Source organism: Scyliorhinus torazame, chromosome 7 (genome assembly GCF_047496885.1).
Source record: "Scyliorhinus torazame isolate Kashiwa2021f chromosome 7, sScyTor2.1, whole genome shotgun sequence".
Lineage (NCBI taxonomy): Eukaryota > Metazoa > Chordata > Chondrichthyes > Carcharhiniformes > Scyliorhinidae > Scyliorhinus > Scyliorhinus torazame.
In genome coordinates this window covers 266,841,273-266,868,795 of record NC_092713.1, presented here as the reverse complement: position 1 = coordinate 266,868,795, position 27,523 = coordinate 266,841,273, and the positions used below count along the sequence as shown (strand labels likewise).

The 27,523-nt window shown below is 45.0% G+C and overlaps 1 protein-coding gene across 3 annotated transcripts in view; it reads left to right on the top strand.

The window, feature by feature from the left end:
* Positions 1-27,523, top strand: part of LOC140427017 (protein Jade-1-like) — a 268,434-nt gene that overhangs the window by 157,153 nt on the left and 83,758 nt on the right. For all 3 annotated transcript variants that reach the window (XM_072512418.1, XM_072512419.1, XM_072512417.1), the window contains exons 6-8: positions 8,139-8,329; positions 17,233-17,444; positions 21,292-21,459. In XM_072512418.1, the coding sequence (XP_072368519.1) occupies positions 8,139-8,329; positions 17,233-17,444; positions 21,292-21,459 (571 nt within the window). The remainder of the gene's footprint in view (positions 1-8,138; positions 8,330-17,232; positions 17,445-21,291; positions 21,460-27,523) is intronic.

Below are 27,523 nucleotides of genomic sequence, written 5' to 3'. Positions count from 1 at the left end.
TATACTTTATAAGCGACCTGTGGAGTAGTCGGGCTCGATAACCCGTGCACTCCTGCCATCCCGGTCGTGTGTTCTGAAGAAACATTTTTGGAACAAGAGTTATGGTATTAAATCCAATGCTGTACCTTTTCATTGGCCTTTGGACCATTTCTCGACGCCATGAGGCTGCTGGCCCCGTTACGTCCTGCCTCTGTTCTTCAAGGCAGCAGCAAGTCCTGTCATCGCTACCACCTGCCATTGAAGGTTTTTCTCAACAGTCAGTTCCCAGTTGCTGGCAGACCTTGGCACCACTGATTGGAGTGATGTGGCGCGGGTTCAGGACCCAGAAATTACCCTGGATTTTGTCCTCAATCCTGAATTGAGAATCAAACCTGGTGTGATTGAAAACAATTCCTTTTGGATTAAGTGTTTTTGTATGGCAGATAAAGCTCGGGTGTGTGTGTGTGTGTGGGGGGGTGCCGGTTCCTGCTGTTCTCGCCAGCGGGTTTCCCATTGACAGCGACAGGACCAGAAGATCTCACTGCTGACCAACGGCAGTCACCTCCTGCCATCGAGAAACATGCCAGAGCGGGTGCTGAAAATCCACCCATCCCACTTCCCTCCCCACCATATATCTGGGGCGAAATTCTCCGGAAACGGCGCGATGTCCGCCGACTGGCGCCCAAAATGGCGCAAATCAGACGGGCATCGCGCCGCCCCAAAGGTGCGGAATGCTCCGCATCTTTGGGGGCCGAGCCCCAACATTGAGGGGCTAGGACGGCGCCGGAGGAATTTCCGCCCCGCCAGCTGGCGGAAAAGGCCTTTGGTGCCCCGCCAGCTGGCGCGGAAATGACATCTCCGGGTGGCGCATGCGCGGGAGCGTCAGCAGCTGCTGACGGCATTCCCGCGCATGCGCAGTGGAGGGAGTCTCTTCTGCCTCCGCCATGGTGGAGACCGTGGCGGAGGCGGAAGGGAAAGAGTGCCCCCACGGCACAGGCCCGCCCGTGGATCGGTGGGCCCCGATCGCGGGCCAGGCCACCGTGGGGGCACCCCCGGGGCCAGATCGCCCCGCACCCCCCCCAGGACCCCGGAGCCAGCCCGCACCGCCTTGTCCCGCCGGTAAGGTAGGTGGTTCAATTTACGCCGGCGGGACAGGCATTTTAGCGGCGGGACTTCGGCCCATCCGGGCCGGAAAATCTAGCGGGGGGGCCCGCCAACCGGCGCGGCGCTATTCCCGCCCCCGCCGAATATCCGGTGCCGGAGACTTCGGCAACCGGCGGGGGCGGAATTCACGCCAGCCCGCGGCGATTCTCCAACCCAGCGGGGGGTCGGAGAATTTCGCCCCTGATTTTTATGCCTTCACCAAGAGACGTTTAAAGCCTTGATGGTTTTATGTTGAGAAGGAAGGGAGAGCAATCACAGAAGAGCTCTGGCTCTCTAGTGAATGAGTCCCCTGTTTAAAAGTTCGATTTAAGAGTGTTCTTGCTGACATCTTCGTATACAATCTGGAGCTAAGCAATAGAGTTCAGGAAGGTCCAAGAACTGATTTTATTTTTGTTTGTGTGCATGCTGATATAAATACTCTTGGCTATAAGAATTGCACTTAGTACCCCATGGGTAGTGCAGAATAATCAGCTCGGGCAGGCACAATCTCTCTCCTGACTGATTTTCAGTGACCCTGTTAAAAGCTGCATTGAACCACAATTTTGCAGTACAGAAAGAAGCAGGCCATTTAGACACCCAGACATGGGCTGAGCATTTTTCCCACTCTTTTTGCTCTTAAAATCCCCCTTTTCAAGCAAGAACTGGAGGTAACATTTTGAAAGAATTTGCAGAGTCTAGTTCCACAATTTTTGGTGGCAGAGAATCTCACATCCTGACCACCCTTTTCTGCAAGGACATTTTTTAAAACTCCTCTGAATTTTTTGTTTTGTGAAGATCCTAAATCTGTGTCCTCTTGTTACTATTTGCCCGGCCAGTGGAAATAATCTGCAACCGTTTGTTTACATTATCGGAACTATGATCTTGAAAACCTCTATCGGGTCAGTTCTCATGGAAAATAAAGTCTTGGTTGTTCAGTGTTGGGAACAATCCAGCCTGACTGTAAATACTCTGGCAGGCCAATAATTTGTTGATGCTCATGATAGTTTGCAAGTGAAGAATGAGTGCAGAGTCGAAATACTAGAGGTCTGTTATCTTCCATGGAGCAGCACTCCACTATACATCACAAGGTGGGGCAGGGGAAAGATGTTGCATCATATGTTGATTTTCCAAAGGCTCTATCAATGATTTCACTTTTCCTGATGAAATAATGAATGAATTCTTAAGACACAAGCTTCCTATGATGTTTATGGGGAGATTTATTAGAATCATGGAATGCTCCAGCACAGGAGGAAGCCATTTGGCCCATCGTGGCTGTGCCAGCTCGGTGGTAGAGCTGTCCAATGAATCCCATTGCCCTGCTCTTTCCCCAAAGCCCTGTAAAATCTTTCCCTTCAGGTAATTTCCCAGTTCCCTTTTTGAATATCTTCAAATCACCCTTTCAGGCAGATTGTAACAGTTCATTGGATTTTAAAAAATGTTTCTTCACCTCGCACCTGCTTTTTAAAAATCTGTCCCCTCTGGCTACCAACGGTTCTGCCACTGGAAACATTCTCCTTATTTGCTTATTAACACCTGAATCTTCAACCATAGCTATTCTCTTTCTCCACATAATTCAAGTATGTCTCTTCCTTCCTAACACGTCATGGCTAGAATTGAACAGAATATTCTTGCTGGGGTTTGGCCAGTGTTTTAGAAAGGTTGACATATTGACAATTGCTGAGGGGGGGTTCAAGTACCTCGGAGGAGGGACCTCCACCCTTTACAGGCAAAGTATCTGAAGGTAATGTTCTGTGAGGTAAGGCAAAAGAGCGTTGCAATATTTCATTAGGAGTGACACTCTCCTCAGAAGGCAGCTGGCCGAGCTGTGTGGCAAGTGTTGGCAGAGCATTTCCTCCAATGTTGAGCACTATGGCTGAGATGTGGAGGACATTTACTCATTGAAGATGTTTGCCTAGGTTTGTGCTCTGGGTTGTAAATGGGTGGAATATTTTGCTCTGGTGCGAGCTTGGAGGCGACATGGGCATGTAATTAGGAAGTTCTGGGATGGAGGCCCATAGTCGATCTTCCCGCCCCACTGTCTATTGAGGCCTTTGTGGCCAATTAATTACCTCTTAAGGGCCTCATCCTGCTGCTGCTTGTATTAAACCAGTGGATGTTGGGTCTATTGACTTGCAGTGTGCACAACTATATCTACACTATGGTGATTAACTGCTTTGTAGTCAACTGTGTGGAGCCCCCTCTTAACAGAAGATATTGAGGTAGTTCCCCAACAGCAAAGGCATCTTTCAGGGAAACCGTAAGTTCCTTCCAATCATCCATTCAAATCAGACAGACACCACAGTAACAGGGATAGTACTTGCAGTTGTAGGACCATCTTTTGACCAGGCAGAAGTTAGAGCTGCCACCAGCCTAGGAATCACTGGGATACCCAGCAGCCAGCCACCGCTTCTTCCTGACAAAGGTAACCACTAGGAACACTAAATTAGGCAATTAGATACCATCTACAAGCAGTCACAAAGGTATGCACTGGAGTAAGAGATGCTGAGAGCAGACCAATCTCTAAAGTCTTTGGAATGAAATTTGAACCCTGTACAGAGATATGAAGTTCACTCACTTCTGCAGCATGAGCCCAGTGTTGTCTGACTGGAAAATATGAAGCAAAATATGCTCTAAAACCGACTCAATCGATATTTAGTTGCAGATTCTTATTTGGATACCCATTATACAAACCGAATGTTTCAACTTGATTATTTGTACAGAGAATAGCAGTTATCTAAGGACATAATCTCAAATTATATTACAAACCATGAGATTTGAGCTTGAGTAGTTTATCCACGATTTTCTATTAACTTACAGCTTTATTTTCTCTGGTCTGTTATTTTGAACAATCTATCTATTTTCTCCTCTTTCCCTTGTGAACTGTCCAAGTTGCAGCCTTCTCTTGATACATATGATTGACAGATATGAAATTATTTCATCAACTCTCTGGAGCTTCACAGACTAAACTATCTGGGGATTAAACTCTTGGTAGGAGCACTGTTGAACCTCACGATAAGCAATTAAGAGTGTTGTGGATCCAGAGGTATCAGTAGCAGGAAATCTCAGAGTTCCTCCTCAAAGACTGACATTTGCCAAACATCATAATAATAATATCGCCATACCTTAAATAGTTCAAACTCTAACCGATCTAATATCATGAATACTTAAATTTAGCAGGAAGGGTTTTACTTTAATTTGTATTTTGGGCCCATAGTTATTTCCTCACAAATTTTCCCCAATGTAATCTTATATTTTAATAATTATAATTGTTCTCCAGTTACAATAATTGCAATGTATAAAGTGTTACATGCACAATAGATAGTAGGAACGTACATATTTGTAAATAACATAGGTCCATGCTTTGGAACATTGAGTCACACATAAAGTTGCAGACACTAACATGCTCTGAATTAGGAGTTGTCCATCAATGAGATAATAGCACTAAAAAGAGCCCTTCTCCAAACATTGTCCCCACAAAATTTCCAACAGGGCACACCAGTGAATAAGAAATAATTGTTAGTGGGTTAAGCTTCTCTGGCTTTCAGGGCCTCATGTGATCATCCCCAATACATAGTATTCAAAATGTAGGCATGATTTAATGGGACAAAACAGTCTCATTTTGGGCGCCTTTAGCGGGCGACGAGAACGGCACTGGTATTTAACGGGACTTTGCCGGGTTTTTTTACCTCTGAGCAACGCCCGCCTAGACCCCACTTATCTCATTTCCTGCACTGATGAGCTCTACACATGGCCTCCGGCACCTGCACTACACCCAACGTGCCTCTTAGGAGGTCCGTGAGCCACTCCACAGTCCACCTCTTGTGGACATATACCCGGGGCTCAATCCCTGGCATGGGCAACCTGGCACCCAGGAACGTTTACACTGCCAGTCTGGCACCCTGGCTGTGCCTCCTGGCACCCTGGCAGTGCCAGGGTGGTGCTGCCAGGGTTCCTGGATGGCGGTGCCCAGGTGCCAATGGGAGTGCCAGGGTATTACCCTGCCCAGAGGTCGACTGCTATGGGGCATCAAATAGCCTGGGAGACCCCCCCAGGTCCCGATACTCTTGGTCCACGTTTGTGTAAATCAGTGCGAAAAGGCGCCCTGGCGAGGTCTCCCAGGCGAACCTAATGGCTCATTTAAATATGTTAATCTGGGCATGATCCAGATTGCCACATCTCGTGGGACCTCATTAAATCTCATGAGGCGTTTCGAGCATTGCGAATCCCGTGAGATTCAGCGGCCTCGTCGCGTCACCAAGTCAGGCACGATGAGGAAATTAAATCTCAGCCATAGTTTATTTGATGTAGGGTGACATGAATTAAGCATTAACTAGTGTACGTTAAATAGCGGATGCCCTGGCAACTGACTTTGGAGGACTGTTGTAGTTTTATGACGTGCTGCTAAACTCTCATCCAATTACTATTTTATTTGCACCATTTCAATTTTGTGACATGGATAGTTTGAGTCATGTGAGTCTGACTGATGTTAGAGTTACATGTAGAATGTTAGCAGAATGGGCACTGCAGGTTGGAAAATTTCTCCTGGTTCAACCGAAGAAAACATGCGATTTGTTCAGGAAGAGTTTGAGAAGGCAGTGTGCTGGTGATGATTTTGTGGTATGTCGAGTGGTCTTTTTGATGTCATGAAATTCCTTCTGTAAATAGGGCTGCATTTCTTGTCATGCCCAAACATTATGCAAATTGCATTCTCTCCACTGCAACGTCTTGAGCACTGTTGAGAGTTTTGGGTTCCAGCTGTGCAGATGAATAAAGATGTGGCACGTTTACAGGTTAAGCTACTCTTGTTTTAATTTAGCTCAGTAATTTAATTCTTTCTAATTCTACCTCAGAATGTCCAAGTGTCCTTGGGAGCAGAGGAGCTCTCAATTATACCAAAGCCATTTCTGGGCATTCAGCTGTTAAGCGCTCATTTTGTTTTCTGAAGGAGGATGGTCATCCTTAAGATGTTCCAAACATTTGACTCTGTAGCTCTTCTATTGAGGACGAGTGTCCAGGCTATAATTTTACTCAAGTTTTCTAAGGAGCTCATGTTATCTCTCATTCTTGAGGATAATCCTGTATTGGCATTAACTCCATCACCAGTTACACAAACCAAAGAAGCGGAGTTGTCAGCTTTTAAATTGCAACATTCTCAAACTTATTGACCCATTTTGAACTTTGGCTGTTTGAAACCAGGATGAATAATAGTACTGACTGTTTACTGTCACTGATGGGCATGACTACCATCAACTTGCATTCATACAGCATCTATACACAGTGGTCAGTGAGGCACTGAAACTTGGTGAAAAGGGGAAATGAATGATTAGGATGGAACAAGGTGCAAGCAACGAACTTAGACAAATCTGAGTTGATGTAGAGTAGAACGTGGGAAGCTGGTGAGAGATGTTTTGGCGTGGTCAAGTTTGGAAATCACTAAAGTTTGGATAAGAGTTTTGTTATTGATGTGGTTGTGGTAAAGACCGAGACGGGTGATATTGTTGAAGTGAAGATAACATTGGTATGTTAAGGAAATGAAGTTTGAAGCTTAGCCCATGGAGACATGTTAGACACTGTTGGGTTAAGGCTGTGCTTTTTACAGGGGCAACAAACAGTATGAAATTAACTTTTGGCAGGTGGCAAATGTGAAAGCCTCATTTAATTTTAAGGCTATCAAGTGAGATAAAGTGCTGACTCATCCATTACTTGGTGTTGGACAAGCAGTCTGATAGTACAGTGGTGCTCATGAAGTTGAAACTTATTGGCAATCTGATAATAACCTTTATTAGTGTCACGATTAGTTTTACATGAACACTGCAATGAAGTTACTGTGAAAATTCCCTAGTCGTCACATTCCGGCATCTGTTCGGATACACTGAGGGTGAATTCAGAATGTCCAATTCACTTAACAGGCACGTCTTTCGGGGACTTGTGGGAGGAAACCGGAGCACCCGGAGGAAACCCACTCAGACGTGGGGAGAACGTGCAGAATCCGCATAGACAGTGACCCAAGCCGGGAATTGAACCCGGGTCCCAGCCGCTGAGCAGCAACAGTTCTAACCACTGTGCTACCGTGCCGCCTATGATAAAGCTAGATGCTAAAGCCAGAACAATTTCAAAGTAAGTGATAAAGACCTCGAAAACTCTGCCATTGAAGGTGTGGTGAAAATGGAGAAGATCAATGATTTCAAAAGGAAAATGGATAGGCACTTGAGGGAAATAAACTTGCATGGCTGTGGACACAGAGTGAGGGAATGGGACTGACTGCATTGTTGTACAAAGAGACAGCATTGACTCGATGAATTGAATGGCTTCCTGCAATGCCTTAATGTTTCTGGACTCTTGTGATTTGTTAGCATGCATGCAGAGTGTCATTGGATAGTGTCAATGAGGGGGAGTGTGTAGACGAGGCTGAATACTCTGAACATGACTGTGCAGGGGATTGAGAAGTAGCTGTTGCTGGCTAACCTCTGGCTATAACTCAATATGGCTCTGCTTAGTTGTATTGGCATGGAAATGGTGCCACACTTTTATGGTGCTTAGTATTTTTGTACATTACATGTAAATCTGCCAAAATGTACTGAGACTAGTGCTGTATTCAGCCTGCGAGTATAGAATATGATTGGGTATTCTCCTGAAAGAATCCTGATTTGTATAATTACAAAAATGAACAAAGGAAGCAAGTACATTACCTTATGGGAGCAAATAACTCGAGTGTTGCACAATCAAATGCATTGAGATGTTGATGGATTTCAGCATTATTATTGGCCTGGGGGTAATACTAGTCTGGCTGAAGTAGTGCAGTGCTGTTGTTCCCTTAAATGCATCATTGTACATCAACAAACTGGTCCCAAATCACTTGTATGCTAGTTGCAGTAGACTGTTCTAAACGAGCAAGGTTCAAGTTGGCCTTTTTCACATAACTGCATCAAAGATAAAGAAACAAGATTGGAATTGTTGCCAGGCGAAACTATAATTGAATGCCATTTAATTTTTGATTTCATTTTCTCCTTCTGCAGGGTTTTACCAGAATTTGAGAAAACACTTTTGGTTCCAACCGAACAAGTGTTGGAAACTCTAACTGGCTGCGAATCTTCCGAGTCCGGCTACATGGACATGAGGTTGCCTCCCAGAAGCACATGTCGCTATGACCTTGACGAGGTTGATGTCTACTGGTTGGAACTGGTCAATGCTGAATTTCGAATAGCAGGTATTGTTTCGTCCTTTTCTAAATAGAGTGAGTAATAAGTTGGATACAGTACTCTTTTCTCTGCTGCTGAGGGTATTTCAAATTTAACACTAATAGATTGACACTCAGCATTCAGGGATTCACTCTCTGCACGCAGCTGTCTTGCTGAATGGGCTGGAACCGCAACTTTGCATGTCTGTGTGGAGTCTACACGTCCTCCCTGTGTCTGCGTGGGTTTCCTCCGGGTGCTCCAGTTTCCTCCCACAAGTCCGTACCCGAACAGGTGCCGGAATGTGGCAACTAGGGACTTTTCACAGTAACTTCATTGCAGTGTTAATGTAAGCCTACTTGTGACAATAAAGATTATCAATTGTTTATTGAAAGAGGAATCAACTATAGATCTCTCATCAAATCATTTATAGGTGTGAGCAATACTATCCCCAGCTGTGTTGAAATTAGACAATTAGAATATTCTTTAAAAGAAAATTCCTTCTCAAAAAGATGAGGTAGTGCCATAATTGAAAGCATAATGGTGTTACTGCTTCGCCAAACAAGCCCATGACTTTTATTCTTGCAGTTTTAATTACATTCACAGACATGTAAAGACTGAAACGGAGTGGGTGATTCCCTTCTCTGTTCTCCCACATACACCAACATTGATACACCAAAGAACACTTGAAAGAGTCAATACAACCTGTACTTTATTTGCCCCACTGTAATACTTCATCCTTTGCTGGGGTGATACACCGTACAGAGGCTAGTTTTAGACAGATGTAACATGCAATCCCAAGAGACCATTGAACTGTTACTGTATTTTTGATGCCTTCTCCAGCTTTTAGGATTGAGTACTTGGATGATGAATAAAATTCTGTGAGTTTTGGACAATTTGAAATTCTGCTTTGGGGAGTAGTCTCCATTGATAAAATCTTGTTTGTTGTGGAATTTGGATTCTCTTCATTGCATTGGAGCACAGTCTGAACACCACGTGACATGAGTATCAGCTTTTAAAGAGATCCAATGTCAACCATTATTCTGATCCTTAACCTTTGATACTTGCTTGTTTTGTAACCTAAATGAATGGTGATGGGTGTGATTTCCCTGCCAGTCATAAGCAGAAGTGGTGTTATCGGTGACATCACGGGGTCTAAGGCCCTCAGGTTCTTCTGTCCCTAACACACTATAATAACGAAACTCGGAAAAGTAATTTGAAAAAATTCATACTTGACCAGTTCCTGGGACGTCCTTTTGCACCATTATAGTAACAGTCCCTTTAAGTAAAACATCTTGCTCTAAATTTTTCGTCACAGGTTTTCAAGGCCAATATAAGTGTACATTGTGAAGGAGAACAATGCCATTTTTGTCCTGCTCTATAAATACTGTACAATGCATTTAGAACAAAATCTGAAGAGTCAGCTGCATACAGGATACATCCATGTACTTGGGAATGTTTACATAATTGCAGTGTCAATCTGTGTGAGAGAGGTGGAGATGGCATGGATTTTCCCATCATCAGTATTTTAACGGCTGCATTAATCCATTGTAACACAGTTGCGTTAACACTGGTGCAAAAGGAATGCAGTTTGGAAAATCCATGGTAGTCTATTTTTCCACAGCCCTTTTATCTTTCATAGATAGATAGACTTTCATAGAATTTACAGAGCAGAAGGAGGCCATTCGGCCCATCGAGTCTGCACCGGCTCTTGGAAAGAGCACCCTACCCAAGGTCAACACCGCCACCCTATCCCCATAACCCAGTAACCCCACCCAACACTAAGGGCAATTTTGGACAGTAAGGGCAATTTATCATGGCCAATCCACCTAACCCGCACATCTTTGGACTGTGGGAGGAAACCGGAGCACCCGGAGGAAACCCACGCACACACGGGGAGGATGTGCAGACTCCGCACAGACAGTGACCCAAGCCAGAATCGAACCTGGGACCCTGGAGCTGTGAAGCAATTGTGCTATCCACAAGGCTACCGTGCTGCCCCAAATCTCTGAGGCTTTGAGATGGGAGTTAGAAAAGCATGTGGGATGAGCTTCACAAATAAGGGGTATTGAGTAAAAAGCAGAGAAGTGATGCTGAAATAAAACAGATAATAGTAGAAATATGCAGCAGGTCAGACAGCATCTGTGGAGAGAAACAAAGTTAACGTCTGGAATCTGCCACTTGGGGATTTCACACGCTGCCCAAAAAAGCAGCAAGTCACCTGCGCTGACTCTTAGGAGGAATGATGTGGAGATGCCGGCGTTGGACTGGGGTGAGTACAGTAAGACGTCTTACAACACCAGGTTAAAGTCCAACATGTTTGTTTCAAACACTAGCTTTCGGAGCACTGCTCCTTCCTTCACCTGAGGAAGGAGCAGTGCTCCGAAAGCTAGTGTTTGAAACAAACATGTTGGACTTTAACCTGGTGTTGTAAGACTTATTACTGTCTTAGGAGGAAGATCTGCCATCTCTTTGACCCATCAGGCGGTTAAAGGATAGCAGCGGGCTTTCCTCTATCGACAGAGATCTCGGGATATGACGTCCTGCCTGCCAAGGGCTGCCAGCCAATCAGGGGCCAACCCACCAAATTTTCAGGCCCTCCCGTCTCTCTCCTCACCTGCGGGGGCAGAAGATTCCGGACAGTATTTCAGATTGTGATAACCCTTCATCAGGCTATTAGTAGTTATGCTGAAGTTATGCATAACTTCATGCTGAACAGGTGTAAAGCTCTGGTTAGGTCACAATTAGAGCATTAAATCCAGTTCTGGTCACAACACCTTCGGATGGATCTGAGGGTCTTTGAGAAGTTGTAGAGGAGGTTTACCAGAATAGGGTTTCAGCTACAAAGTTAGTTGGGGAAGCTGAAGTTGTTCTCATTGAATCAAAAGAGAATGGAGATTAAATAGAGGTGTACAAGATTATGACATGTTTAGATAAAGTAGACGAAAGAAGTTGTTCCCCTTTAGCTGATAGTATAAGGAGGAAGGGACATATACGGGTGGACTCTCCATTGCCTGACATCGGGATTCCCGATTGGGTGGAAAACGACCGGTCGCCAGAAAAACTGGATCAGCATCGGGCGGCAGACCCACTGCAATGCCCTGCGAGTGACAGCAGGCGGCTTGCTGCCCTCCGCTGGTGTGAACATATAAATGAAAGTATAAAGCCCGAACCCCCCCCCCCCCGAAATCGCGTTGTTCTGATCGCCTTATCCGAAACTTCACCAGGCGGGCTTTGGTGTGAGGGTGGCCAAGCGCGACTCTGGCACAGTGGAGTCCAAGGGGTCAGGGCACTCTTACGGGCTATGGGGGGGGGGGGGGGGTAGGAAGGATCCTGGGGCTTGGGTCGTCCCCCAGTCCCTCCATTGAACTGCCCCATCAGTCACCCCATCAGACCCCCCCATCAGTCACCCCTGCCTGAAAGCTGAAAAGCAGTCCAGACAGTATAGTGAAAAATCGCTGCATTTTCACTTACCCTTTCCTAATATCTGCCTCAGACAATATCTTTAAAGCAGCAGCTGTTACAACTGGCAGAGGCTTCCTCAAAAGCCAAATATGCTTGAAAGGGCTTTAAATCCCCTGACAGCCTTTCAAATGCAAATCTTCCATTCAATTTCATACAGCAATACCTTTGGCTAGCCAGCGATTGAGAGTTTTATTGGTCCAGACATAGGTGCTTGGTGGATTGTTATTTATCTTTCCCTTTACATTTGAATGCATCTCCATTACGATGCTAACCACAATGCTAAGAACCCTCTTGCTATGATTGACAGCTCCTCACCACATCAAAAGTAGCTAGTAGTTTGAAGCGCCTGGGTGTAGATGGACGGGTTCCTGGAGGAGAATACGTCCATTCAAAATCCACTTCAGGCAGTGTATTTGATACGATCTTGTTATATACTCTGTGATATTCCTCATTTCAATTAGGTCCTTTCAACTATCACAACCAACAAGTCGAGGGCAATTAGAGATGGGCAATTAAAGTTCCGTTAAAGAAATAAAAGAAGTGATCTGTAACCAGCTGATGTCATCTAATATATCGTTCTAAATACCCTCCTGAAACCCAAATTTTAAAACTCTGCCCTTTTCATTGTTCAGGTACTAGTGTACAAAGGTTTCACCCTCCTTTTGTGTTTCATTGAAATTTACTGGCAAAACATCGCTTTTTATGATGCTTATTAAAAAATAAAACTGAAAGTCACCTATCTAAGTATTAACCAGGTTGTTGGTGGCCATATCTTTCTAATTAATAACTAAGTTTGCCTTTGTTATACTAATTATATATGTGGAACTGCTGCAGCAGAAAACATTGCTAAGCACAATTAGTTAATTCGTCATAGTTAAGGAATGATGTTTCTCAGCTGCCACAGTTCCAAGTAAACAATTGCACCTCTGATCAAATACTCTGTGTAAGGGAGAATTCTGCAGCATCATTTCATTCTGTCACTGTTTGGCTTGTGAATGCAACGCTTTGGAAGAGGAGGAGATGCCCCATGAGCTCAAAGCAATATGAATTCTGTACCTGGCTTGGGATTTGGATGTGCGTAGGAGAACAAATTGGATCTGTCTGCATTTAAACTGCAGTGTCCCCCTAAATATTCATATTGTGTTTCTGATTGAAATTTGCTCCATGGTTTTACACCGCATAGGAGAGGGAGAGATGGAGACAGGGAATGCAAAATTGTTATGTATGGTCTGCGTCTTACAGGAAAAGTATCAATGTGATTGAGTGAGGATTGTTTGCTTTGTTACCACTATATCATCCTAAATTGATAAATATCAGCTGGATGTGGTGTTTTTTGGTTACAAGCAACAAAGGATAAATTCAGAAACTCCCACCATTGTCTTGTAGCTGATGCTTCATTTTGGAAGGTATCGAGCCAACTGCACTCTCCATATCTGCTGTGACTGGTGATCTACAGTCTATAGTCTTCCCTTGAGATTTGAGATGAGTTGATTCCAATATCATCATTTCCAGTTATGCAATTTTCTACTTATCGAAAAATCTAAACAATTATATTGATTGCTGGAGGGGCAGCTGACTATGCATAGGAATAAAAATTCAACTTTTTTCCCCATATGGACACTGGTTGCCCCAAACATTCTCTGGAGCTACTGAGTGATATTGCATTTGCTGTGTCCCCCACTGTGTGTTCTAGCTAATGCCCTGGTTAATGAGTTGTGTTAAACTCTTGTCTGCATTATTTCTATGCAATCATTAATGTGTTTAGAATAAATTGTGTCAAGGAACTCAAACCCCCTGGCTGCAGTTTGCACTCGACTGCTGCTTGTCCTTAAATGCAGGCTGTAGGGCAGGGTTACTGCTACTACAAGGACCTGCCTGACTGTGATTGGGGTCAGGTTGTTTAGGTAAAGTTGGGGCATCCAACCATTAATTGGGAAAAGCACTTGAGGTAATACAAGGAAAGGTTGTTGAAGACCTTTGACTTGTTAAAAATGAACATTTTCAAAACAAAACACTGCACCATTAAATCATTTGAATTAGCCATTTCAGCCCTCTAAAATGTGAACACAGGCATCCTTGCATGGCCAGTGTATTTTTGAATAATATATTTCAGTCATTTGCATGCCATAGAGAGAAATTCTCTAAAATTGGATGATCTGTCAGAATGGTCGCTGATCTATTTCTTGATTTCAGCTACTCGGTTCTGCTGAAAAAACTCATTGGTGGAATTCTCCGTTTGGGATACGATGTTCTCCCGCTGGAGTTGAACTGTAACCGGTTTACGACTCCCCCTAGGAGCGCAAACCTGCAAGCAATTCCATATTCCTTGCCATGCAAATTTATGCATGGCATGGAATACAAAGGAGTCCCAGGGAATCCCGCAAGCGGGCAACCTGATGGTGCGACCCCGCGAACGCCCCCCCCTCCCCCATACATAAATCGGCCCTCAACCAACCACCCACTTGCACAGCAGCCACTCACTCACACATAGCCTGAGTGCCCCCTGACCCCCAAGTATGGGGGTGACCCGACCCCCCCCCCTCCTCCTGACCCCTGTAATAGGGAGACCCCTCACCTCTGTAATAGGGTGACCCCCAACAGGAAGCCTTGTAATAGAAGGATCCCTGCCTAAAGGGATCCCCCCACTTCACAAACCCCCTCCCAGGTAAGCGATTCCTGTCCGGAAGCTGGATAGCAGTCCAGGTATGGGCAGTGAGAAGAATTACAGCTGTAACACTTACCTTGTACGTCCGCCTGTCAATTCCTGGAAGGAGAGCAAATCACAGCTCGGTTGGTGTCTACCAGCGTGGCCCGGGTGTGGTGGACCTTGCGGTGGGCCAAGGGGGCACCATGAGGTCCATCATGCCAGGGTCACGCTGGTAGAGATCACAAGTAATTCACGCCCACGTGATTCGCGGATGCGGGAACTGGAGAATCATGGAAGGCCGGAACAAATGACGCCGGGCCTGCTTATTTATGTTTGTTTACATGCTCCCCACTGGCGTGTCGTATGGACCTCTTTCCCACCGCCAGCGATCAGGTCGGCGCCCAGCATCGATCCTGATTTTATCCCAGCGCCCGATTCTTTGTCCTATTGGGGAACGCGATCAAGGCGTCCCGGGACAGAGAATCCCACCCCAAGTATGTAAGGCGTGATGTCAAACAGTGGAATTAAAACAAATCTAGCTGAGGATGAGTATTAGTGCAGTCTTAATATTCCATTAGAGTTTGAATATAAATATTATAATATGTCGTTTTACATTTCTACACACATTTGATGTAATATTTCACAGCTTTCTGTGATTAAACCACGCTGCAAATTCCTCACCGTGATAAATGTGTTGATGTTTGTGACAGGAGAAAGGGCACCCAATTCAATTACATGTCTTCTCAATATCCTCTGAAAATCACTCCAAGCAATTGGAGCAGAATCAGAATTATGGGCCATATATTGAGTACAATTAATGTTTGAGGGTCGGTTGGCTGGACGACTGGTTCGTGATGCAGAGCGACGCGAACAGCGCAAGTTCATTTCCCGTACCAGCGGAGGTTATCATTGAACGTCCCGTCTTCTCAACCTGCCCCTCGTCTGAGGTGTGGTGACCCTCCGGTTAAACCACCACCAGTCAGCTCTCTCTTTCTCAAAGGGGAGAACAGCCTTTGGTTCTCTGGGACTATGGTGACTTTCATTTTATTTCACAATTAGTGTTACCCATTGAATTATTTCAGTGAATTATAACGGTTTGCTGTTGGGCCAGCAATGGGCAGAATTGATGGGTTGTGCTTGATGGACTGAATGACATTTTTCTCTTTTAAATAAAAAAATATTATTTTCCTGTTTTCTTGCATGGAGGTGAAGACTTAATGAGGGATTCAATTCTACATTTGGGCTCAAACATTGAGTGTGGGCAGGGTTGGAGTTGGGCGATGTTGTGGAGGTGTTATGATCCCAGCTGGACACATCTGACCATAGAATAGAAGAATCATCAAATCCCTAGAATGCAGAAGGGGGTCATTCAGCCCATCGAGTCTACACCGACCCTATCTAAGCCCACTCCCCCACTTTATCTCTGTAATCCCAAAACACCACCTAACCTTTGGACACTAGGGGACAAGTTAACTTAGCCAATCTACCTAAAGTGCACATCTTTGGACTGTGGGAGGAAACTGGAGCACCTAGAGGAAACTCATGCAGACACGGTGAGAAAGTATAAACTCCACACAGACCGTCCACCCGAGGTTGGAATTGAACCCTGGTCCCAGGTGCTGTGAGGCAGTAGTGCTCACACTTAGAACTTTTTCCATTGAATGGTGTCCAGTATATCTGAAACTCATACATTCATTACAGTGAAGGTAGGCAGTCTTAGTGATAGCACGGAAATGTCTTCAGACACTCATCTTGGCGTCAAGTATGATACATATGATACAAAGAGGTTAGAACTCACTTTATCCGAGAATGACAGAATAGTTTTTGTGTCTGTGCTGGCTCTATCCAAGAGTAACTCAGCTTGTCCCAATTCCTTGCCTTTTCCCTGTAGCCCTACATTTTCTTTCGAGTGCTTATCCAATTCTCAAACTGAAAAAGAGGGACCATAACAACATATCTAATTTTTAGAGTGCAGTTGGATTACTGCAAAGAAACAATTGTCAATTTCGTAGATGACGATCATAATATGGAGGAGTTATTTGGTAAATATTTTGCATTAGCCTTTATTACAGAGAAGAAAGTGAATTCTTAAGTCGTTGAGAGTGAAATGAGCGCAGTGGTGGATAAAAGGAACCTTTTCAGAAAGTCAGTTGAGCCAAAAGGTTTCTAAACCCCTTGGCCTGACTGGATGCATCTAAACATCCTGAGATGAGGGAGAAAATTGCAAGATCCTCGAAATTAAGGGAAATATCTGGACCTGATTGTCTTCAAGGGATACTGACACAATCGATTGGCTGCCTGTTTTACATCCCGTCTCCATTGAAGAGTAAAATAATTGGCTTGTAGACTGGGCAATATAACTAAACCCATTGATTTCCTTCTGATATTACAAGGTTGTTATGGAACACAGCAGCAAGAGTAGACCATTCAGCCCCTTGAGGAGGTTCTGCCATTTAATTGATCTTGGCTGATTTGTATCGCAATTCTATTTACCCGTCTTTGCTGCATAATCTTTAAGTACCTTTATGAAACCAAAAGTTACTTACCTTAGTCTTGAAAATTTCAACTGACTGGCATCTGCAACCATTTGGGAAAGTGCTCCAGATTTCCATTGCCCTTTGTGTGGGGGAAGTGCCTCCTGATTTTATTCCTAAATGGCCTAAGTCTAGTTTTAGGATTGTGCCCGATTGTTCTGGATGTTCCACCAGTAGAAATGTTTCCTCCTTATCTATCCTATTGAATCCTTTGGTTTTTTTTTAAATTAAGATACCTGCTGAGGTCCACTTGATTATAACAAGGCTGAAATTATTTTTGTTTTTCCAGGAATGCTTAATGTTGATGAGCTGATGATGGAGAGGATCATTGAGGAGCTTGAAAGTCAGTGCCAGGAGAACATGAACCTGGCAATTGAAACGGAAGAGGGTCTCGGGATTGAATATGACGAGGATGTGGTGTGTGATGTGTGCCGCTCCCCAGAGGGAGAGGACGGTAATGAGATGGTTTTCTGTGACAAATGCAACATCTGCGTTCACCAGGTAAACGGCCACTGTTTGTTCGTGTCCTCAATATTCCATGAATGTTTATGTATGAAATTCTTTTTACCGTGGATTGATGCCCTAGACGCAGCAAGATGTAAGAATAGCAGATATGGGAAAAAGGAATGCTGTTCTGAGATTGGGGCAGAATCTTTGGAGCTTTACTCTGTATTCAGTCTCTGTTATACCTGACATGAGAATGCATGATGATGCACAGTCAGAATGATAGTCCAAAAAGCTTCTAAACCCATCCAGCCTCTTCTTTCCACATGCTATATATGCTTAGTATTCCATGGACTTCACCATACCTTTTTTTATCTCCTGGTAAACATTCTTAAATAAAGGTTCTTTAGAGTTTCGCCCTGCATCAAGCAAAAGTTCTAAATATCTGGCTGATTTAAGTCTTACATTCTATTATCATAGAATCATAGAATTTACAGTGCAAAAGGAGGCCATTCAGCCCATCGAGTCTGCACCGGCTCTTGGAAAGAGCACCCTACCCAAGGTCCACACCTCCACCCTATCCCCATAATCCAGTAACCCCACCCAACATTAAGGGCAATTTTGGACACTAAGGACAATTTATCATGGCCAATCCACCTAACCTGCACATCTTTGGACTGTGGGAGGAAACCGGAGCACCCGGAGGAAACCCACGCACACACGGGGAGGATGTGCAGACTCCGCACAGACAGTGACCCAAGCCGGAATCGAACCTGGTACCCTGGAGCTGTGAAGCAATTGTGCTATCCACAATGCTACCGTGCTGCCCCTTCTAAGGGCCGGATTCTTTGTTTCTGAGTCTAAGTGCTGCGCCAACGGAGAATCCGTGGACTTTCGCGTCAGAACAATCGGCGCAACACCTACACCGATTATGCTACTGGTGAGGGGCTAGCACCGGCGCTATGTGGACCACCATTGAAACCCACGAAAAATGGTGCGGGAATCAGTGGGTCCGTGATGGACACTCGCAGGACTGACAAGCTGCAGCCGCGCTTAAACAATACCTACCACCCCCACCACCCCCCCTACCCACCCACACACAAACACACAGATCGGGCCAAAAATATGGGACAGGTTATGCTGGAGCGCCCATACAGCTGATGGGTCGGTGGGGCCAGAGGGCACCCAGGGGGTGGTCACCTGGACACTGTGCTGGACACTGTCCGTACGCCCTCTGTCTCTCTCAGCAGCTACCACACCAGGTTTATGATTTGTGAGAGCACACGTGGACCTCTTGGGAACCTGGCCCATCGGAGGCGGATCTCGCGGGTGGGCCCACTAATGATATGTGAACAGTGTTTCAACTACGGCGGCGTGCGGCACATTGACTCCGTTTTTGGGAGGCGGAGCATCGCGATTTGGCATCAAACCGGCGCCTGCCGCGATTTTGGCATCGGGAGCTATTCTCTGCCCGATCGCATGTCCCGATTTCAGCGCAGCCAGCGGAGAATCCCACCCTACACCTTTGGTGTCAGGTTTTGTGGGTTTTACGCTCTACAATTCCTTGAAGTGAGTGAACCATCAATCTCCTACCAACTAGGTTGTGGGTTTACCTGCCTAATTTGTGGGGAAAAAGTAGGAAGATCCAGGAGTCAAATAAAGAAACCTCACCTCTGCACTCAGTCTTACAACAGTGCATCATGCGCCATTAACAGGATCTTTAACTTTGCTAGATGGATGAATATGAACTCTAGAACCGTGTACCTTGTATTATAGGTTACTTACTTACAGGTACTTCATAGAATTTACATTGCAGAAGGAGGCCATTCGGCCCATCGAGTCTGCACCGGCTCTTGGAAAGAGCACCCTACCCAAGGTCAACACCTTCACCCTATCCTCATAACCCAGTAACCCCACCCAACACCAAGGGCAATTTATCATGGCCAATCCACCTAACCTGCACATCTTTGGACTGTGGGAGGAAACCGGAGCACCCGGAGGAAACCCACGCACACACGGGGAGGATGTGCAGACTCCGCACAGACAGTGACCCAAGCCGGAATCGAACCTGGGACCCTGGAGCTGTGAAGCAATTAATTGTGCTATCCACAGTGCTACCGTGCTGCCTTGAATAGTACTCTGTATACAAAGTGTATTTACAATAATTATAAATTGCTCCAAAGCTCCCAAACAACAGGTACTTTCCCATACTAACCTCTGGCACAGTTTCTTAACATTACCACAGGTCTTCCCCTTGTCTATACTAGGTTCAGATTGCTATCTAGTTACAATAAAGCCCAAATTAAATTCCAGATTTATTTGATGATCTGCTGGAATAAAAGGATTTAAAAATTCTATTTCTCGTAACCACATTACATAGCCAGTCATTCACAGGATTCTAAATGGTGTTGATCTGACAAGTACATCTGGTAAATAAATTTGTACTGTAAACAGCTGCACAAGATGTAATTGAATGGAATGATAAGCATTTCATCAGTTTCAGCTATATTGAATGATCTGTTACAGATCTCTGACCAAGGAAAGAGGCAGCATTAGATTCCTGCATGTCACCTGGTCCAGCGGAAGTGTATTTTCTTCAGTTTTTAGTAGCCTCAATCAACTTGTTTGGAGCTCCCTCCTTAAACCTCTCTTCCCCTCAAACTCTATGTCTCCGCCCTTAAGAATCTCTTTAAACACCCTTCACTTTGGCCAAGATATTGACTGCTCCCTGCTAATCTCCCCTTCATAGTTTACTTTACATTAAAGGTGTTATATGAATCAAAAGTTATTGCTTTCAGAGCTAATATTAATCAATTTTACCCCTGCATGTGTTGTGACTGGCAAGAAAGAATCCAATAAATGCACCATGCAAATGATCGCATCGCTTTGCCAACTTTCAATAACCTTTGCTTTGCCTTGGCAGCTCAGGAATTACCAGGTTTCAGGCATGTACATTCCAGATTGAGGCCAGTGGCTTTGCTATTAGGCATATGCTTTAACTTTAAATCCTGTGATTTAATCCTTTAAACTGTGATTACTGACTGCCTGTATACAGAGATCATAGCTTGGTGAGTCTTTCGAGCCTCAGAACCAAAATGTACCGGCATGGGTTTGATGATTCTTAAAGTAGCCGACTGGTTCTTGTGATGTCACTGACTATGCACCCATCTGGAATTTCCACAGACCTTCAGATTCTCCAACATAGTTTTGACAGAAGCTCAGCTCCAGAGAGATAGTGGTCTTTTCAAAATTAGAGCAGGAGATCCCTGCAAAGATTCTCCCCCAATATTTAGATGTCATAAATAATCATTTGTCTTAACTGTGACTATATAGATTTATATAGAATTTACAGTGCAGAAGGAGGCCATTCGGCCCATCGAGTCTGCACTGGATTAGAGTACCCTACCTAAGCCCACACCTCCACCCTTTTCCCGTAACCCAGCAACCCCACCTAACTTTTGGACACTACAGGGCAATTTGGCGTGACCAATCCACCTAACCCGCACATCTTTGGACCCTGGGGGGGAAACCGGAGCACCCGGAAGAAACCCACACAGACATGTGGAGAAAGTGCAAACTCTGCACAGACAGTGACCTAAGCCGGGAATTGAACCCAGGTCCCTGGCGCTGTGCTACTGTGTCGCCCTGTTGTCTGTTTCCACTAGAGAATCATTTAAGTGAGATCCATGGTGCATGAGAAGAAAATTCCTATTAGTTTTATATGTCCCATTTAAATATTGATAGCAACATTGGCTAATTTGACTAATCTTTAAAGACTTCAGTTGAATGCTTATTTGATTATGACAGATGACTATTTGACTCACATGTGTCTGCATAGAAGAGTTTATTCGCTTTGGTTCTCGAAGGAGACACCTGACCCTTTGCTATTTTTAAACCACAATAGGCTTGTTATGGAATCCTGAAGGTGCCCCTTGGCAGCTGGTTGTGTCGGACGTGTGCTCTGGGTGTTCAGCCAAAGTGTTTGCTGTGTCCCAAGAGAGGAGGTGCGCTGAAGCCAACACGCAGTGGCACAAAGTGGGTCCATGTTAGCTGTGCCTTATGGATACCTGAAGTAAGACATCCATCTGGAAAGAGATTAACAACAGGGTCTCAGCAAAACTGCCATTGGGAGAAGGGGCTGTCCATCGTTTTTCCTGTTGAACGAGCAGAATAAGTTCACGGGTTAAATACTTTGTTGGTACAAAACCAGTTGGGTGATTTGATTTTGTTGTGAATGGCGTGATCAGGCGACAGTTTGCTAGAATCAAATATTTAGAGGTTAGCAAACTTACTTAAAAGAAAGTGTCTTGTGTAATCTGGGGATTTTTTTCTTTCTTTGAACAGATGTTGTTGTTTGGATGATAACTGCTCTCACGAGAATTAAATAATATAATGGGTTTGACACAGCTCTCCCACCTCTGGAATCTGATCAAATCTTTTCTCTTAGTTGGTTGCAAATGACTCATTTGAAATGAATGTGGACAGTCTCAGCCTTCTAACACCATGAGAATGAGGCAACAGAAGTCCCCTAATTTTGGGACCAAACTATCAATCCCATTCAGGGACATAAAAATAGCTAGAGTAGGGAAATAAAATTATCACATTGCATTATGACACACTCTTCTAAGGTTCAGGATTAAGTCTCATTGTCAAGAGAGAGTAGAGGAAGCCTTGCTCTGAATTTGTCTCGTCAGTACATTGCTTTGGGAGTACTTGACATTAACACCGGGCATCTGAAATTATTATGGAATGTTTTTATTTGCGGTAGCTTCCCTTGCCTTGATAAACACAGAAATAAATTGAAAAAAGAAAAGAATGAAGTTAATATACAACACTGATCTTGCCCTGAAATGCAAGTGGCTCTCACACATTTTATTTAAAATCGGCAATTCCAGGAGGAGGTCTAATTCCTTATATTTTGTCATTGCACAGTTCCTCTAACTGTGAGGCAGGACAGTCACATGTTCACCCCCATGCAGTAGACTTTTCCATAAAGCATTACTCTATGTTTGTTTAAACTTTCTGCTGAAATTATGTTTTACTGATTCTAATTGCAACATAATTGTTTTATAACTAGATTACTGGAGGGCAGTTGCCTCCTGTACATTGGCTAGAAACTTGCCACAAATGAGCTGGATGAACTTGTGCCTTTTCCTGGTTACTATGCGGCCAGTCAATTTAATCTCAGTGACGGGAACGCTTCTAGGAATGATATTTTGGGACAGAATGAATCGTCACTTGGGAAAATATGGGTTAATTAAGGAAAGCCAGTGTAGATGTGTTGTTAAGGACAGGTACAGTAAGGTAAAACCACCGGTAAACGCAGGAATTTCTAGATGGGTTGGAGTACCCGAGGTTAGGGGAGGGGGACAGGGCTCCATTAGAAGGAACGATAGTGGAGCAGGAGATAAAAGATGCTATTGGGAGGAAGCAGTCGGGGAAGGTGGCAGGACCGGATGGATTTCCGGTGGAATATTATAAAAAATTCAAGGATAAGCTGGCACCCCTGATGGTGGGAATGTTTGAAGAGGCGATAGGGAAGGAGGTGTTACCACAAACCTTGGGGCAGGCGTCGATTTCCCTTTGCTAAAAAAAGATAAGGATCCGACGGAGTGGGTCGTATAGGCCCATATCATTTTTGAATGTGGACGCAAAAGTATTGGTGAAGGTACTGGCGGGTAGGCTGGAGGAGTGCCTCCCGAAGGTGATAGGTGAAGATCAGACGGGGTTCGTGAGAGGGTGGCAGCTCTTTTCAAACGTTAGTAGAGTTTTGAACGTCGTTATGGCACCGGCAGAGGGGAAGGAAACAGAGGTGGTTGTGGCATTGAACGCTGAGAAGGCGTTTGACCGGGTAGAATGGGGGTACTTGATGGCAGTTCTGGAGCGGTTTGGTATTGGACCAAGTTTTGTGAACTGGGTAAAGCTACTGTATAAGGAGCCGAGGGCGAGTGTCCGCACAAACAACATCAGCTCAAGATACTTTTCTCTCCACCGAGGGACTAGGCAGGGATGTCCTATGCCCCCCCTGCTGTTTGCACTCACGATTGAGCCGTTGGCCATCGCATTAAGAGGGGTATGGAAGGGAATAGTGCGGGGGGGGGGGGATAGAGCATAGGGTGCCCTTATATGCCGATGACTTGCTGTTATACGTGTCGGAACCGAGTGTGTCGATAGGGGGAATATTGGAGCTGCTTCGAGTGTTTGGGTGCTTCTCGGGGTACAAACTAAATCTAGACAAGAGTGAGTATTTTGTGGTGTCTCGGCCGGGGTTGGGGACAGGGGTCGGGGGGGGCTGCCATTCCGTAGGACAGGGACTCACTATAGGTACCTGGGGGTGCAGGTTGCCCGGTTGTGGGGGAGACTCCGCAGGTACAACATTTCTAGTTTGGTGGGGAGAGTGAAAGCTGATCTGGCAAGGTGGGATGGTCTCCCTCTGTCACTGGCGGGTCGGGTACAGGCGGTTAAAATGAACGTGTTGCCGTGATTTCTGTTTATTTTTCAATGCCTGCCGATTTACCTGCCAAAGGCTTTTTTCAGAGAGATTGAGGGAAGGGTTGCTTTTTTCATATGGGGAGGGAAGGTGGCCAGAGTTAGAAAGGTGCTGTTACAGAGGGGAAGGCAGGCAGGGGGTTTGCATCTTCTGAACCTGATGTATTACTACTGGGCGGCGAATGTGGAGAAGGTGTGGAGCTGGGTCAGAGAGGTTGATTCCCAGTGGGTCAGAATGGAGGAGAGTTTGTGCAGGAGGTCGGGATTGAAAGCACTAGCAGCAGCGCCGCTCCCGATGGCCCCGGGGAAATACTCAGGGAGTCCGGTAATAATAACTTCATAGAGAATTTGGAGGCAGTTTTGCCAACACTTCGGGATGGGGGCAGGGCCAAAGGAAATGCCGATTCGGGGGGACCACAGATTTGAGCCAGGGAAATGGGATGGAAATTTTTGGAAATGGGAGAAGGGGATTAAGACACTAAAAGATTTGTTTCTTCGGGGTCGGTTTGCAGGATTGAAGGAGCTGGAAGCGAAGTATGGGCCGGAGCTGGGGGAAATGTTTAGATACATGCAGGTTCGAGATTTTGCCAGAAAGGAGATGCAGAGCTTCCCGGTGGAACCGGCCTCCACATTGCTGGAGGAGGTGCTGACGACAGGGGGACTGGAGAAGGGGGCAGTGTCGGCTATTTATGGAGCTATTTTGGAAGAGGAGAAGGCACCACTTGAAGGGATCAAAGCAAAGTGGGAGGAAGAGTTGGGAGAGGATATGGAGGAGGGGTTCTGGTGTGAGGTGCTCCGGAGAGTGAATGCCTCCACTTTGTGCGCGAGGTTGGGGCTGATACAGCTGAAGCTGGTATATAGAACACACCTCACGAGGGCGAGGATGAGTCGATTCTTTGAAGGAGTAGAAGATGTGTGTGAACGTTGCGGGGGGGGCCCCGCTAATCCCGTTCATGTGTTTTGGTCCTGTCCAAAGCTAGAGAATTTAAGGAGGTTTTTAGGGTAATTTCTAAAGTGGTGCACGTGAAACTGGACCTGGGCCCCCGGGAGGCCATATTAGGGGTGTCGGAAACGGGTGCGGAGGCATATGTTGTAGCCTTCGCCTCGTTGATCGCCCGAAGGCGGACCCTGATACGTTGGAGAGCAACCTCTCCACCCTGTACCCTAGCATGGCGGGGGGAACCTGTTGGAATTCTTGACTCTTGAGAAGGTTAAGTTTGAACAGAGGGGAAGGATGGAGGGGTTGTACAATTCATGGGCTTTGTTCATTATGCACTTTCAAGAACTGGACAGCATCGAACATTAGTTGGGGCGTGTGGGTGGGAGGGTTGGGGGGAGGGGTGCTATGTGTGTTAATGGCGACTATGGGTGATCCCTAATTCCTTTTTGTCATTTGTTTGTGTGAACATGCAGGCTAAAGTTTGGGGTTTGGTGGGAGGATGGGATTGTTGTTATTGATATAGGGATTGACATATTTGTTACTGATTATTGTTTATTGTTGGTAGGTGTAAATTTGGGAGAAAATGTGAAAAAGGAGAATAAAAATTTTTTTTTTTTTTTTTTAAAGTAAGGTAAAACCACCATAGTCCCAGATGACCATCAGCTGCTTTCCCCTTTTGAGGGACAGAACTGACTGGTGGTGATTTAACCTGAGGATCACCACACCTCCGGCGAAGAGCAAGTTGAAAAGGCGAACCTTCATGAATAATAAAACGCAAATTGTGTTTTAACAAACATGCTTGAGAATATTGATGAGGTCATATAGAAGGTTGTGGAAGATAATGCCATTGATGTGTACATGAACAAAAGGCATTTGATAAAGTGCTGCAAAACAGACCTGTAAGCAAAGTTAAGGGCCACAAAGTAAAAAGGACAGTAGCAATATGGATATGAAAATGGCTGAGTGACAGGAAATAGTGTAATGGTTAATGAATGTTTTTCGGACTGAGGAAGGTTTATAGTGGAGTTCCCAGAGGTCGATGTTAGGACTTCTCTTCCTAATATGTATAAATGACCCAGACCTTGATGTACAGGGCAGAATTAAAAAAATTGTGGATAATACGATACTAGTATTCTGAGCTGTGAGGCAGTTAGTGTAGAATGTCAAAAGGATGTAGACAGGTTAATAGAATGGGCGGACAAATGGCCAATAAAATTTCATGCAGTGAAGTGATTCATTTTGGTAGAAATAGCATAAAGAGACAATATAAAATAACGGATAATATTCTTAAGTGGGTGCAGGGGAAGAGGGACTTGGGTTATTGTTTTTGCAGAAATCATTGAAGATGGCAGGACAGGTTAAAAGAGTGATTAGTAAAACATAGCGTATTCTAGGTTTTATTAATAGGAGCATAGAGTACAAAAGCATGGAAGTGATGTTAAATGTATTAAACACTGATTTGGCCTCACCTGGAGTATTTTGTCCGATCTTCGGGACCCCACTTTAGGAAAGACCTGAAGGCATTGGAGACGGTCCAGAAAAGATTTCATGAGAATGGTTCCGGGGGTGAGCAACTTCAATTACGTAATAGTTTGGGGCAGTTCAGACTGTTTTTCTTGGAGATAAAGTTGAAAGAAGATTTGATATAGGTAATCAAAATCAGGAGGGGACTGAACATAGAAGATAGGGGGAAAAATGTTCCCATTGGTGGGAGGGTCGAGAACCAGAAGGCACAAATTTAAGATAATTAGTTAAAAAAACAGTGGCGACGATAGGAAAACTATTTTCACGCAATGTGTGGTTAGGATCTGGAGAAGCCTGCCTGAGAGTGTGGGCTAGACAGGTTCAATTGAAGCATTGAAGAGGGAATTGGATTATTACCTGAAAAGGAATAATGTGAAGAGCTACAGGGAGAAAGCAGGGGAGTGGTGTAGGTGAATTACTCCTTTACAGAGCCAGCCCAGACATGACAGGTCAAAACGCCTCCTCCTATGCTGTTACCATGCTGCGACTCCACCTGAAAGTACTTCAGCTGCATGTTTTGAATGAAAGTAGGATATTTCTTTATAGCCCCTATGCCAACTTAGTACAAACCCAAAAACTCCCACACACCACCCATTGCCTCTACACCTATCGTACCAACTGCCCTAGTATTAATCAGGGGCAGATCTCAGGAGCCACGCTGAGATTAAATAAAGCTCTTAACTGTCTATTAATGAATTTACTATATCAAATAGACATTTGCATTGATAAAAACCCATTCTCAACAGGTAAACTCTTTTAATCCTTTATAAAAACAAGCATTTGTATTCATAATCCCACTTCAAAGAGTTCATAACCGCATGGAGCTGTCAATCAAACTGTGAACTGACAGGAACCCCACTGTGATAATGAAAGGTGAAATCAATCATGCAGCACTAATCCAGTAATGAAAGCCCTCAGGCTTTCATCCACAGATGTGCAATTTAGAACCTGCCCCCATTCTTTCTCCCTCTTATACCCCCCCCCCCCCCCCCCCCCCCCGCAACAATGGCAGGACTTCCAGATTAAAGTCTCTGCCCATTTTCATCAAGACAAAGACCCTCTCCATCTAGCTTTGGTTTCACAAGGTTGAAGCTGGAATTAAGTCATGGAGTTGGGGCTATAGAGGGAGCCATCCCTATTATCTACCCGTTCTGTGATTACTTCCTTTGGAACTATGGAAATA